The 13,141-nt window shown below is 45.9% G+C and overlaps 3 protein-coding genes across 3 annotated transcripts; 1 reads left to right on the forward strand and 2 right to left on the reverse strand.

The window, feature by feature from the left end:
• Positions 1 to 65: 65 nt before the first annotated feature.
• LOC101767296 lies at positions 66 to 5,863 on the reverse strand. Its single transcript, XM_004962089.2, has 7 exons — positions 5,410 to 5,863; positions 5,153 to 5,232; positions 4,881 to 4,941; positions 4,299 to 4,356; positions 3,640 to 3,697; positions 3,439 to 3,511; positions 66 to 425 (listed from the first exon to the last, which is right to left on the reverse strand). The coding sequence occupies exons 1-7, from the start codon at positions 5,842 to 5,844 to the stop codon at positions 333 to 335; spliced, it is 858 nt and encodes a 285-aa protein (XP_004962146.1). The 5' UTR covers positions 5,845 to 5,863; the 3' UTR covers positions 66 to 332.
• Positions 5,864 to 7,523: 1,660 nt separating this feature from the next.
• On the forward strand, positions 7,524 to 8,842 carry LOC101768099 (UPF0603 protein Os05g0401100, chloroplastic). The gene is made up of 3 exons (XM_004962091.4): positions 7,524 to 8,047; positions 8,138 to 8,330; positions 8,415 to 8,842. The coding sequence occupies exons 1-3, from the start codon at positions 7,625 to 7,627 to the stop codon at positions 8,660 to 8,662; spliced, it is 864 nt and encodes a 287-aa protein (XP_004962148.1). The 5' UTR covers positions 7,524 to 7,624; the 3' UTR covers positions 8,663 to 8,842.
• Positions 8,843 to 8,995: 153 nt separating this feature from the next.
• On the reverse strand, positions 8,996 to 12,664 carry LOC101767694 (GDSL esterase/lipase At1g54790). The gene is made up of 5 exons (XM_004962090.3): positions 12,208 to 12,664; positions 10,963 to 11,163; positions 10,278 to 10,444; positions 9,808 to 10,078; positions 8,996 to 9,408 (listed from the first exon to the last, which is right to left on the reverse strand). Exons 1-5 carry the CDS (start codon positions 12,449 to 12,451, stop codon positions 9,140 to 9,142), a joined length of 1,152 nt encoding a protein of 383 aa, XP_004962147.1. The 5' UTR covers positions 12,452 to 12,664; the 3' UTR covers positions 8,996 to 9,139.
• Between the last annotated feature and the right edge of the window lie 477 nt (positions 12,665 to 13,141).

A 13,141-nucleotide genomic window follows, 5' to 3' on the forward strand; every position in this document is an offset into this window, starting at 1 on the left:
AGGCGGCCAAGTGAAATGATCTATTTGTGCCACTCCTGTGTCATTATGCTAAAAAAAAACTACAGTAGACAAACAAGATTTAAATAATCAAAATTCAATTATGATGTCATTCTTCATGACAAATCACCACTTTCAAAAATTGTCCACAGACTCGAGTGAAACGTCGTACAGAGCCTCGCCTAGTTCCTTTGTATGTTGATGTTGACGACTGCTAGAACTATTTACCTTCTTTTGATCACTACACGTATAGTGCAATAATGATCGATCCCTCTATGCATGCGGTTGAACGTGAAGTTGTAGCATAGTGTTTTCTTGCCTCCTGCTTTGCAGAATCATGAAACGGACAGAGATACGGCAGCCGATCGTAACTTCACACCGTCGTCACCCCATTTCGTCTCTGGAGCAGTAGCGCCCGCAATGTATGTCTGTCAACAACACAAGGTTCAAGAAAATTGAAGCCAAAACACCAGCTACTACTCAGCAAGAAAAGAAAATGTAATTGTCTACGCAATTGTCACAAGGTGATGAGTTGTACAAGAACTGGATGCAGATTGGTGCACGTTTTCCGTAAGGGATTTTATTTTATTTTTGCAAAAGTTTGATTTATATTCTTTTGAGAGGACCAATATTTTTCATTTATATGCGCGTTATGTTTTTTTTTTTTGAGATCATATGCGCGTTATGCGTGGCAAGTACTATTCTTCGGCCCATACGGCTCGCCCATTTCGCTGGGCTTGGTTGGGTTTATAATCAGACTGCCGTTGCCTCCTCGGGTCATCTCCGCCGCCAGTCTGCGCCGACTCTCCTCCACTACGCCGCCGCCCTTCCAACTAGTCGCCGGAGTCGTCGCAGCCTGCACGGGAATCTGAGAGAGATTGGTTTGCCGCCGGCAGGGACCTGGTGTCCTGGCGGTGGCAGCCCGATTTGAGTGCCAGTCTCCTTCAACCGCAACAGAGCGCCATCCCCGGAGGTGCTCCAGGCGCACGCCGCTGCTCTGGATTTCCGCCCGGAGAAGGGGCCGCCGCCGAGGGCCCTCCTTCTCGCTGTGGTTACCGCCGATGGCCGCCGCTTAGATCCGTCTGCAGCCACTCAATCTTCCACCTCCTGAAGCCACCTGATGATTTGTGTAGTATAGTGCGGCCGCTGATTGTTACAGCTGATAGCAAGAAGCTGTTTCGGTGGATTCTCTTTTGGGCTTGCTCAAGGTGCTTGGTGCCGCTGCATTGTGCATTTGATGCTGTGGACTGGACGGACTGGCTTTTGAGTTGTGAGTTGTTACTGGCTGCTGCAACTTTTCCAGCAATTCCTGCCGCTGTGACTCATTCTTGCTGCTCTCCTGACCTATGGCCTCCGGTGATGCTCTTGTGGCCATATTAGATGTCAAGCTGAATGAACAGAACTACCACATCTGGGCATGTACAGTCAGAATGCTACTCAGGGGCATTGGTCTGGCGGCCCATCTCACTGACAAGGCTCCAGATGAGAAGGCCGACACAGAGACTGCTGCAGCTTGGCGGATAAGTGACGATCGAGTGATGGATATATTGTGCATGAGCGCGGAGGAACCAATCAGGCTGAGCTTCATTGGTCTCTCATCGGCTCAAGAAATGTGGGAGTATCTTAAGCAGCGCTATGAGCACAATAGGGCACTTGAAGTGACTCTTCTGGAGAGACATCGTGTTCTGCAGCAGCAGGACACATCCAGGAGTATTACAATGTGTTCACACGCGTCAGGTGGCAGCTGGACTGCATGATGCCGAAGACCTGTCATCCATGTGATTGTTCCGAAGTCAAGGAGAAATTTAGTCAGGAGTTCCGCTTGATGGACTTCCTTGTGCGCCTTCGCCCAGAGTTTGAATCTACTGTGGCTGAGCTTGTTGCACGCCCCACGATTCCCACCATGGATGAGGCTCTTACTGATCTGATTATCAAGGAGGTTTCTCTGTCTGCTGCTCATACTAAAACTGTCTGCTCTCACTGCAAGGGAACTGGTCATACGGCTGAGCGGTGCTAGAAGCTGTATCCTGAGCTAAGGAGATCACATGTGCATCATCGTGGTGCTAATTATGCCTTTGCTAGTGATTGAGACTTAGGAGTCGACAACTGATCTGTTGAGTTAACTTCAGATACTTCTGAGTGACCTTCAGGTTGAGGTTGCCGATCATCTGCTAGTTCTACATTACTACTCTCCCTTGGGTTTCCAGATGGCTAAGTTGGCACCCAAATGTTCAGTTTTCAAAGCTCTGATGGCACCTTCTTTATTTGAGCAGTCCTTCCATTTTCTGTTTGTTGTTCCATATGTCTCTTTGTGTTTCAGTGCTTATCCCTGAACCTTTGATCAGTGTAGCTTTTTTAGCCATCTACCGATGGCAAGTAACTTTTTCCACCTTGTAGTATTTAAACTTCTAGATATTTGCTTGCTCACTCTAGACTTATACATAGGCGGCTGCTACTTGTGTGGGGATGTTTCTTCATCTTCAAAGCATAGATGCTACTCCACTTGATCCTTAACACTACAGTCACATTGTTCGAAGTCTTATCTACTTTGCTCTTACTGGACCTGACATTGCTGTTATTAATGTGTTCCACCATTCAGTTAGTGGTCCTACCGTAGCCCACTACATGATTTTCTTTGTTTGTTGCATTAACAGTATGGCACCACTTCTTGAGGTCTCTTTATGTCATTCAAGCCTGAAAGAAATTGCACTTGTTGAGATGGGACAGGTCGGTTTTCACTTTCTTTGAACCTGCAAATTTGCAATTTTTTATCAGCTCTACGTTCCTAATTGCTCTGATTCAAGCTGGACAAGGATAAGTGATCCAGTTGTCAGTTGATCAATGACACGAGATATTGCATCCTTGCTGGCCCTTCTCTCAAAAGCATGCGATTCCTAGAAAGAGAGCACAAAATCCCGCTCTAAGGATAAAGTTCTGGTTCTTAATTTGGAACTACCTGGTTTCACTAGCATGGCTGATCTTGCTCTGGAGGGCGTGCTTCAGTTCCTCTAGTCTGTGAACCATCATTCTGAACAACCAACTATTGCCCTTCACCATATACCATTTAGTTTTCAAGCTTCTCACCATTCTGATTGTGTTATATCAATTTTGAGAGGATGGAAGTGGGTGTTAAGAATAGCCTAGCCAAGGTTTATATCTATGTGTTGGGCCTGTACGACCCCATTGTACGTATACCTATTCTCAAAGGAAATTTTTAAATGTCAGAATCCAAAGTAAAGAAGCAGAGAAAGTCATGATAAGAATTCATGTAAGAAAGCAAATAAGCAACAAAACAGACATGGCGTAGATATAATCCAACTGAAAATGCAAATGCCACCATATGGGAGGAAATATACACAATAAATCACCTGACATAAAGTAAGAAATTTGTAGAACTTAATACTTCTTTTAAGAATGTAAATCCAAATGACAGCTGCATACCTTTCCACTATTCACAGTAGCCATTAGAGCAACATGTTGTTTGTCCAGACCAAATTCATAGAAGTAATATGTCCTGTAGAAATTTTACTCATGAAAAAATATACGAGGAAAACTATTTCCAAATTTGGATACTATTATAACTAGGAATAAATATTTTAAGAGGATATTTGTCTGTAAAATTTGTAAAAGATCAGATATTACCTAATATCCTCCTTGTCCTTAACTTTGATTGTTCGAGCTGAGAACACTTTTGCACCAGCTACAAGATGAAACAAACATATAACGCACATCTCCTCAGATTAGTACGTTTCAATGCTTTAGAATTTAATAATTGCTAATGTTATTTTCGCTTTATATCTTCTTATCAATTTTTCTGTATGGCTGAATGGGATCTAACTTTTCACTCTATATGCCTGTAATGAAAATAAAGCAATTTGACTAAAGAAAGTTTAAGGATTAGCAGCATTATATAATGCCAGGACCATATAATGTTAAACAAAGGTCTCGAAAAGAACAATGGAAGCATGCAAAAACAGACTTTCCTATTTGTACAACTCATCATGAAAGTAGTAAGTAATGGAATTTTTGCTAGCCTTTTAAAACCTCAATGCAAACTAAGCCAAGTTATCAACTACTGAACACATATCAGGCAGGTCACAAAATGAATTGTCCCATTGCCTTAAAAAAATGAATCGTCCAATTTAGAATGACAAAACGAAATGAGCTAGGCCCATCATTGATGTGTGAAAAAATTTGAACACTTCGTGTTCATTTTCATCTCTCTTTTTATGCCAATATCCATTTTCATTTGCTTGAAAAGAAAACAGCACAGCAACCAACTCTTAGATGACTCAAAGTACCAGGTACAAATATCTTTGATGCCTCCTTTAGAGTGCCCAAGTCAGTTATATCTTTTGCCTGCAAAACAATATTTTGTTGCACAGGTCATATAAAGTTCCTTCATTGTGAGCCTAGGTTTAGGTATAGAGCAATGCAATCAGCAGCGATGTCAGTGTGTCAGGTAATCGAGGCCTTATTAATTGACTCTTCTCTTTACAGAAAACGTTTTGGTCATTGATGAATATGCTGGTATGCCCGTTAATTGTTAAACACTAAATCAATAAACTTTGGAAGTTCAGACTAATAACTCCAGCTTGTGAGTACAAGTGTCTATTGTGGAGTCCTTGTATCTAAGTCTGAGTCTACGAAATTGTATATATTCGCACTGCTTTTAACAAGCTTGTTTATGTTCTATGTCAAGGATACAGGTGAATGCTCTTGACTGGTGTGAGAATGAGAAACACATATCACTACACCTGCTCTAAAATGCCATGCCACTTTTGACTATATGCTGTGCAAAGACAGATTCAGGGCCTCAGTGGCGATTGCAAATGATGGGTAAAAGAAGACAAAAATTAAAATGGCAAAGCTCTTGTAAGAACCTCTAGAAATGTGATCTTGAGCTGATTTGACGGCTTAATCACCACACTTACGATTTCGTCCCTGCATCAAACAAAGGATAGTACTGTGTTTTTAGCATGCACAACACGGGCACCACTGAAATTCATTCACCACTGGAATTCATTCCTACATCGTCCTTGTCTCCTTGACAAAATTGAGACAAATTAACTTAAATTCATTCCTACATCGTCCTTGACAAAATTGAGACAAATTAAAGCTGCAGTTGGAGTAGAGCGAGGCCTTACCTACCTACCTATCTGGAGACGCGAAGCGGGCCGCGTACGCCCGGGGCTTGGCCTTGTCGCCGTAGTACGTCATCCCGGCGTTGTAGTCCTGAGACGCGGAAGGAGTCAGCATCCACCATTTCGAATTCCGAAACCAAACATTGCCAATTCGAATTCCGAAACCAAAAATTGAGGTCCCCCGCACACCTCAATGGCCAGCAACCCTACCCAGGGGAGGAAGAGGGCGCCGAGGAGAGAGAGGTAACGGGTCAGGCTAATTAATCACCTCGGGCTCGAGGATGTCGTCGAAGGACGGCGGCACGCGGATGGAGAAGCCGCTGCCGTAGTACTGCGACCACGACCTCGTGTTCGCGATGCCGCCCAGCACTGGGGAGCCCTGTTTGGAGGGAGGCGCCTGCGTTTGCGGCGACGGGGGAGGAGACGGGGAGGGCGGCGCCTCCGCTGCCGAGGCCGCGGCGGAGGCCGAGGCAATGGCGATGGCGGTGTGGACGTTGAAGCCGCGGCGCGAGGCGCCGCAGCGGGAGAGGTGACGCCGCTGGTTCGGGTGAAGCGGCGACGGGGCGAGCGGGAGGAGAGCGGCGGGGGGCATGGCGCCGCGCCGGGCGGCGGAGACGATGGCGTCTCTGGACAATTGTTGGAGCCGTGGCGAGAGGGAGCACGGGGTGATTTTGGATAAGCGGTAGAGGCAGAGGCTAGTCATGACTCTATTCGTGACTCGTGACGCTAGAGGCGGGGCCGGAAGTGAGGTTTTACGGCTAGTTTGGGCTTCCTGAAGTGTGACGTGGAAGTTTGCGCGATGCTACCGCACAACCGTCCCAATTTTTCGTTCCTTTCAAGAGCAAGCGTCCCAATTTTAGTTGCACCCAAAATCAAGCACGCACTGCTTATCCGAAACTAATTTTTCTGCTCACTCCCTTTGAAAACACAAATCACATTTCTTTTACATCTATATGATATTGTGTTGTGCTTCCTCTACCCACCCTCCTACAATAGGTGAACCTACTTCTCATTTTAACTCATTTTATTTTGCTCTCTTTTTCGGATGCGCTTAGTTTCACCAGCAAAGCTTGCCTTGCCTTGCCCGCGTTAACACTGGAGAAAAAAGTTGTTTGATTTTCTTGACGCATTGTCTCAGGGATTGCGCGAGTAAGCTTTTGCTTGCTGAATCGAGCAAGCCAAAATAGCTCTCCACCAAAAGCAAGGCAAGGCTTGCTCGTCAAAGCAAAATTAGGTAATGCTTTCCTAGCTACCAAGCTGACCCTTCATCTTCCCTGTTCACCACAGGTCCTAACTCCATGATTGAAGGTTTCCAATAGACTCGTCCATCACAATCTTATAAGCTCAAGGAAACCTCCCAGATTCTATGGACAGAATCAAACATACACTATTTATTTTATTTATTAGTTTCATTTGACTCGCATTTTTTCTATGTGTATATAACGTCGTACCATGCTTCCTTGTCGTATTCACCCATAATAGGGTTCACTTGCTGCTTGCATTCTAACCAGAGGCGGATCTAGGGGGCTCAAGCCCTCCTCCCCCAACACACCCACCCAGAGCTCCGTTGGAAGTAAAGGAGGAAGATGAGTGTAAGAGAGAAAAAGAAGAATAAGTAAAAGAAAGGGTGGAGATAGAGGAGGAAGAAAAGGCGAACCTCAACGTCAATTGTTCAAACCTTCTATGATCTCCCTAAGGATGCCTCCTAGACTCAACTACTCCTCCCATCTCAACATCAATGGCTCAAACCTTTTATATGAAAGAAACCGTTTGAGAAGGGGCATGGAAATTAACAATATAACTTGATGGAGGGAAGTGAGATAGGAATTTGATTTTTACTCCTAATTTTTTGTTTGGTTTCGTGAAGGTAATTAAGAGAGAATTTTCGAGGGAACTCATATATATTGTTTGGTGTTCGGTTTTGGAGTGAAAATATACTCCCTCTGTTTTAAATTATAAGTCATTCTAATTTTCTTGGAGGTCAAAACATCTCAAGTTTAACTAAATTTATACAATAAAATACTAACATTCATGATACTAAATAAGTACCATTTTTCGTTATGTATATTTTTATAGTATATCTATTCGGTGATATAAATCTTTGTGATCCTCTCTAAACATTAAATACTTTAACTCTTTAACTCTTTAGAGAGTTGGAATGCAACTGAGGGAGTACTGTGCTATCCAGAGAGAAAGTTTGCCACCAGACAAGCTCGTGTTCGGTCCTTCACTATCCACAGTGACTGCCTGACTGGCGCATTTCATCCTGACACGTGGACATATTCATGTCTTCTGAGCTCTAACATCGAGACAAGCGCCGTCCATGGTGGCACCGCACCTTATCCGGCTCCAGAATCCCAGCCACCCAATCACAATCCAGACCAAACGGACGCTGGGCGCAGCAGAAACTCCAGCGATCTGCGCCCTCACAACCGCGCGCGATTCCTCTCCTCTTTTCCCGAGCTCCCGCGGCGGCAGCAGCAATGGAGACCCTCCTCTCCCCCTCCACATTGTTCACCCCTCTCCGCGGCACCAGGAGCGTCTCGGCCAGGTCCACCGTCTCCTGCGCCGCGCTCAAGAAGCAGCAGCAGGCGGCGGCTCTCGCCGCTTCCGCCTCCTCCCATGGGTACTCCGGCAGCGGCGGCGGCAGGAGCTGGGTGTCGTTCCTGCACCACGGCCTGGCGGCGGCCGCGCTGTCTCTGGCCATCAGCCTGGGCCCGGCGCCCGCGCCGGCCGTGGCATCCGAGTTCGACGTGCTGAACGACGGGCCCCCCGTGGACTCGTACGTGGTGGACGACGCCGGCGTGCTGAGCCGCGTGACCAAGTCCGACGTCAAGCGGCTGGCCCGCGACCTCGAGGAGCGCAAGAACATCCGCCTCAACTTCATCACCGTCCGCAAGCTCACGGTACGTGCCCGTGCGCATTGCGTCCTTCGTCGTCTACCTTGATCGATCGATCCGCTGATGCCATCCATCGACGGGATCTCGTCGCTGCAGAGCAAAGCGGACGCGTTCGAGTACGCGGACCAGGTGCTGGAGAAGTGGTACCCGACGATTGAGGAGGGCAGCAACAAGGGCATCATCGTGCTCGTCACCAGCCAGAAGGAGGGCGCCATCACCGGCGGCCCCGCCTTCGTCCAGGCCGTCGGCGACCAGATCCTCGACGCCACCGTCTCCGAGAACCTCCCAGGTACTTAGGCCGGCCGTCGAGCATGTGTGTCACTTACACGTCGACACTTAGGATGGCCTCAGATCCTGAACCTGTTACCTGCAGTGCTGGCGACGGACGAGAAGTACAACGAGGCGATCTTCAGCACGGCGAAGCGGCTGGCGGCGGCGATCGACGGGCTGCCGGACACGGGCGGCCCGTCGTTCAAGGAGAACAAGAGGGAGTCCAACTTCAAGACCAAGGAGGAGACGGAGGAGAAGCGCGGGCAATTCACGCTCGTCGTCGGAGGCCTGCTCGTCATCGCCTTCGTCGTGCCCATGGCGCAGTACTACGCCTACGTGTCCAAGAAGTGAGCTGAGTCCTAGCGTGCTGTACAGTAATTTTACACCGAAGAGGAAAAGTTCATTTCCCACTCTCAGGGTGAGCAGAGCTTTCTTCTGTTGGAGGAATTCTTAGAGGTGAACGGAGAATGGTTAATTTTTCCTGCGGTAGCATATATACAAATAATAACTGCATATATTTTTATGTTTTCACTGGTGGGTTCATTAGGTGAAAAAGCGTAGTTCCTCTGCAACCAATCAAGTAATTACCTCTGTCTAGCACTGCTTGCAACGTGAAACTCTACAACCCTTACTAGACAAGTAGGGCAATGGAATAAAATCACTGAAGCCAGCCACAAGAAACAATGATAGGCAACTGACCAAGCCAGATGTGACTTTTCCCCCTTCTGTGATCGAGCTATATATGGTTATTAACAAGTAATAAATACATCGTATCCGCAACCAATGCTGTTAAAGTGGTTGATCAGAGAGAAAACAATTGTATGCTACTTAGAATCTAGGTTTTATGACGAATGGCATCTTGTCGACGAACGGAGGATCAGAGTATTTCCCGGTCAGTATCTGAGATGCAATGTGGAAATTTGCAGCTTCAGTGTAATGTATCCCATCCCAATTGACGAATTCAGTACTGTCACTGCACCCTTTCGCTGTAACAGGTTTACCATTCAAAGACACTGTCTGTCCACATGGTACCCTACCATCATAGTTCAGGGGTGGACCTCCATATCCACAGCATGTTTGAGTGGCATGCTCGAACCCTGTCAAGAAGCAAAAGTGGATGTTGAGTTGTTTCTTTTCTAGTTGTTCACGTAGACAGCTGCTTTAATTTCCTGATAAGCTAGCAACAGGTCTACAACATTCCCGTGAAATGTCACAATCCACAGAACAAAAGTCAACGAAGGAAAACGGTGCATACATGTGAGCAGAGTGATGCAAAATGCCCAAAAAGTTAAAGCATCTTTATTTTCCACCTGTTTTAGTGGGTTTATGATTGCAAGCACTTATTCAGGATTGATAATGTCATTTCATTATAAGACTTCTATTCGAAGCATGCATAACACTCGAGAGATCTTTTCATAGTGCTGCAATATGCTGACAAATCTTAAATGATCTGGATGCATTATAATCACGCAAAATGGAAAGTCTAAGCTGCATACCATATCGAGAGTAGTTGGCGATCAGGTTATATTTGATGGTGTGGATGTCCACATAAGTGATGCTGGCTCCAGCGAATTCACCTCTCAACTTTGTGCATAATGCATGCAGCTGTAAGTTGAAAAGTTTTGCAGCTCGATTGTGCTTTGCTACACAGTGAAGCTCATCTAGCTGGGATGGGTCTTTGCCAAACAAGGCTATGTTTTGAGGTAAGCAGCCGAGAGGGCCTGTGTTGTGAATCCAGAATTTCCTAGCACCTTGGTCATACAGTTTCTGAAATTAACAAGGAACAAAGAAAAAAGAGTTAGGTGTGAAGCACCTTCTTACCCAAAACAGCACATGGAAGATTATGGAAAGAATAAAAATGCAGAACTTGAGACCTAAGTGAATTATATCAGAATCTAGTCTCTATACTGAACTCTGGGGGAAAAAAAAAGGCACGTAAAGTTGCAAGCACTATGTTTTTACAAACCTTGAGCCCAGTTTCGAATTCCAACAAGATAGTTGGAATGGATGCAATGACTTGATCCTCTGTTTTTGAATAGAATTGACCAGCAAGATCATTTTGCCCAATATCAAACATGTAGAGTCCCTCAGAAAAGTAATCATCTTGAGGAATGTATTGCCTGTACAGATCTCCTAAGAAATTAAAATAAGAAGTTACATCACCAACATAAACCTGTAGTCTCAATCGTCAAAATCAAAAGCTTTGTTTGGATATCAATAGCAGTGTCGATGAACTTAGTTTTCTTAAATATCTAGTTGATATATATTAATTCAAACGCAATTAACATGATGGAAGCCAGTCACATACCATTTAGATAGCCTATCCTAGACCTATTCCAACACCATGGAGTAAGATGATTAGTATTTTGTTCGGTATAATTATCCCAAATGTGTCACTTTCTATGTTTTATCGCAATGCCTCATTTAACTAGGATGAACTGACAGAAGCTTCTTCAGTCTATGATCTATTGACATGTCTTCAGAATTGTTATTTCTTTGTAAATTACTCTATATTATGTTTTCTTATTTACACAGATGATGCTCATTGCTTTGCCGAGAAGGTTATATGCCTATAGGATAGCAGAAGATATTCTTATCTTGCTTTGCAACCCAGAATTTAGAAAGGGGGCCTATAAGGCAAACTTTCATACCTTTAGACAGGAGCTTAGCAACTTTGTCCTTGAAGGCAAAGAATTGCTTCACCTGAAGGCCAAATGAAAATGGGCTGACAGATGTTGGATTTGCTGGTGTGATTGAGCATCCAGCTTGAGCAAAATTAACACCAGTCCGAAAGCTTGGTGTACCAAGAGAATCCAAATACGCATTGAGGAGTGGCATATCCATTGCCTCCACTGCAGGAAGAAGTTTATCAACAAGAATGAGATTACAGACAACAAAATTCTCTGTGACAGAAAGGGGAGAGCTTAAAACTTGGTATTGATATTAAGAAAGTTGATACTTATAATGGAATGCTCTCAGCAGTTTCGAATTGCTACAAAGGGCAATGCATTAGCCCCTCAAGCCCTTCCCAGGATGACTAGGCCAACTTATTCTGTTTATTAACTATACAACTCTGCAAAAAAAAAAAAGTTTTGGGCCAACGAAACTGATACTGCACTAATGCAGTGGCCAACAGCTCAATCACCTTGTATGTAATTTCTGTACAATAAATCTGCAGATCAAATTCTTTGCTTCTTGGCTACTCCTCCGAATCCCACAATCTATCAGTGATTTGATTTCAATATCAATGTAAAGCAGCTGTGGGCCATGGTCCGTTTCAAGTTACTTAAATGCAAGCACATGGTAGGGCTGAATCAGTTGACCCAATAAATTAAGCAAAAACAAACAGCAAAATTGCGACGAATCTCATCAATAAGCAGCACTCGCTTAACTGCAGATCCACCGAATCCCATGAAAATGCCAGGACGAACAGCAATCCCCCTAATGGCAAGAATTGGACCACACACAACAAGCACAGTTCCTCAACGGGTGTTAGAACAAGAGCATACAACCACCAGGGAGGCAAGGACCATTTGCAGGTTGCAATGATGCCTCAATCTCCACTTCTAACCACCGCACGGGCGCATTTGTCGCGTCCGGCCACAGACCATCCTAACTAAATCGCCCTTTTTCCCAACAACCGCCCGGACGAAATGGCCTCGGTGTCCTCAGGAATCAACGACATGCCATACCATCCGTACACCGACCGATTACTTGTTGCGCACTTGGTGGGTGCCAAGAACTGAACATGAACGATCGTATTCCCGCAATTCAAGGAGAACCCGATCGCCCGTGCACCGATTCTTTCGGGTGCAGTTCAGATGGTTACATTCACAATAGTACTAACAGGCGAATTCAAGAAGATGGAATCGAGAGGGAGCGAGAGGCGAGCGTACTGAGGAAGTCGAGGATGAGGCGGCCGTCGCAGAAGCGGCCGGCGGGGCCTCCGAAGAAGGTGGAGCCGTAGGGTGGGAGGATGGACTCGAACCCGGCGGCCACGCGGCCGCCGGTGTCGGAGTTGGAGTCCCCGAAGTTGAACACCGCCGGGAAGTTGAAGTCCGTGGACGCCGCCACCCGACCTCCACCGCCGCCGCCGAGGCAGAGCAGGGCCACGACGAGGAGCACCACCGAGAAACGCATGGCCGCGGCGGGGATGGTGGCTGGGGCTCCCTTGCCCAGCTCCCTACTCCACTCCACTCCGGTCCGCCGTGTTGTGTGCAGTGTGCTGCTTGGTGCTTGCTACTACTCCAAGTGAGGAGGAGGAGGTGAAGAGGGAGGTGGCGGAGGAGGTTGCTGATGCTTGAAGCTTCGCTTTTGGAGCTGGGGCAGGGCAAAGGCAGATTTGATTTGAGTCGGGGGTGTCAGGGGGGAGACCATTAATGATTAAAATGGGTGCCTACCACCTCCTTTTTGTCCCTTTGTATCTTGGCCCTTGCATTGTCAAGATATTATGGACGTGGGAGTATATGGAGAGTTGTCAGTAATTATGGATATTTGTTGGGGGGCATGTGGGGAACCTTTTCTTTCTACAATTGGAGAGACAAAAGAAGTTGGGCTCTCGGTCCCCAAGCTACATCTTGCATAAATTTTATTTTTAAAATCTCAATATAAAGATATGAAACTGCACATTTGCATCTGCCTTCCAACTTAGTACGATCACCAGGCTGAATCACGGAAATTATGCAAGTTCTTACATAGTGCGGAGTTGACGAAACTAGCTAGAGCTGCAGCCCTTTTGCAACAAGACAAAGGTGTCGTATTTGGTGGTGAGCTAAGGCCTGGTTTGTTTCCTGACTTATTTTTAAAGCACCCGTCACATCGAATATTTAG

The sequence above is a fragment of the Setaria italica genome, chromosome III (genome assembly GCF_000263155.2).
Source record: "Setaria italica strain Yugu1 chromosome III, Setaria_italica_v2.0, whole genome shotgun sequence".
In the NCBI taxonomy this organism is placed as follows: Eukaryota; Viridiplantae; Streptophyta; class Magnoliopsida; order Poales; family Poaceae; genus Setaria; species Setaria italica.

Bases quoted from the DNA above. Each gene is read 5' to 3' on its own strand.
- LOC101768099 (XM_004962091.4), top strand. From the start codon at position 7,625: ATGGAGACCCTCCTCTCCCCCTCCACATTGTTCACCCCTCTCCGCGGC. The intron at 8,048-8,137 runs GTACGTGCCCGT...TCGTCGCTGCAG, and splicing joins TCACCGTCCGCAAGCTCACG to AGCAAAGCGGACGCGTTCGA. The intron at 8,331-8,414 runs GTACTTAGGCCG...TGTTACCTGCAG, and splicing joins CGTCTCCGAGAACCTCCCAG to TGCTGGCGACGGACGAGAAG.
- LOC101767296 (XM_004962089.2), bottom strand. From the start codon at position 5,844: ATGACTAGCCTCTGCCTCTACCGCTTATCCAAAATCACCCCGTGCTCC. The intron at 4,942-5,152 runs GTAGGTAGGTAA...TGTTTGATGCAG, and splicing joins CGCTTCGCGTCTCCAGATAG to GGACGAAATCGTAAGTGTGG. The intron at 3,512-3,639 runs GTAATATCTGAT...AAATTTCTACAG, and splicing joins AAGGACAAGGAGGATATTAG to GACATATTACTTCTATGAAT.
- LOC101767694 (XM_004962090.3), bottom strand. From the start codon at position 12,451: ATGCGTTTCTCGGTGGTGCTCCTCGTCGTGGCCCTGCTCTGCCTCGGC. The intron at 11,164-12,207 runs GTACGCTCGCCT...TTCTTCCTGCAG, and splicing joins CCTCATCCTCGACTTCCTCA to TGGAGGCAATGGATATGCCA. The intron at 9,409-9,807 runs GTATGCAGCTTA...GCTTCTTGACAG, and splicing joins CGCCAACTACTCTCGATATG to GGTTCGAGCATGCCACTCAA.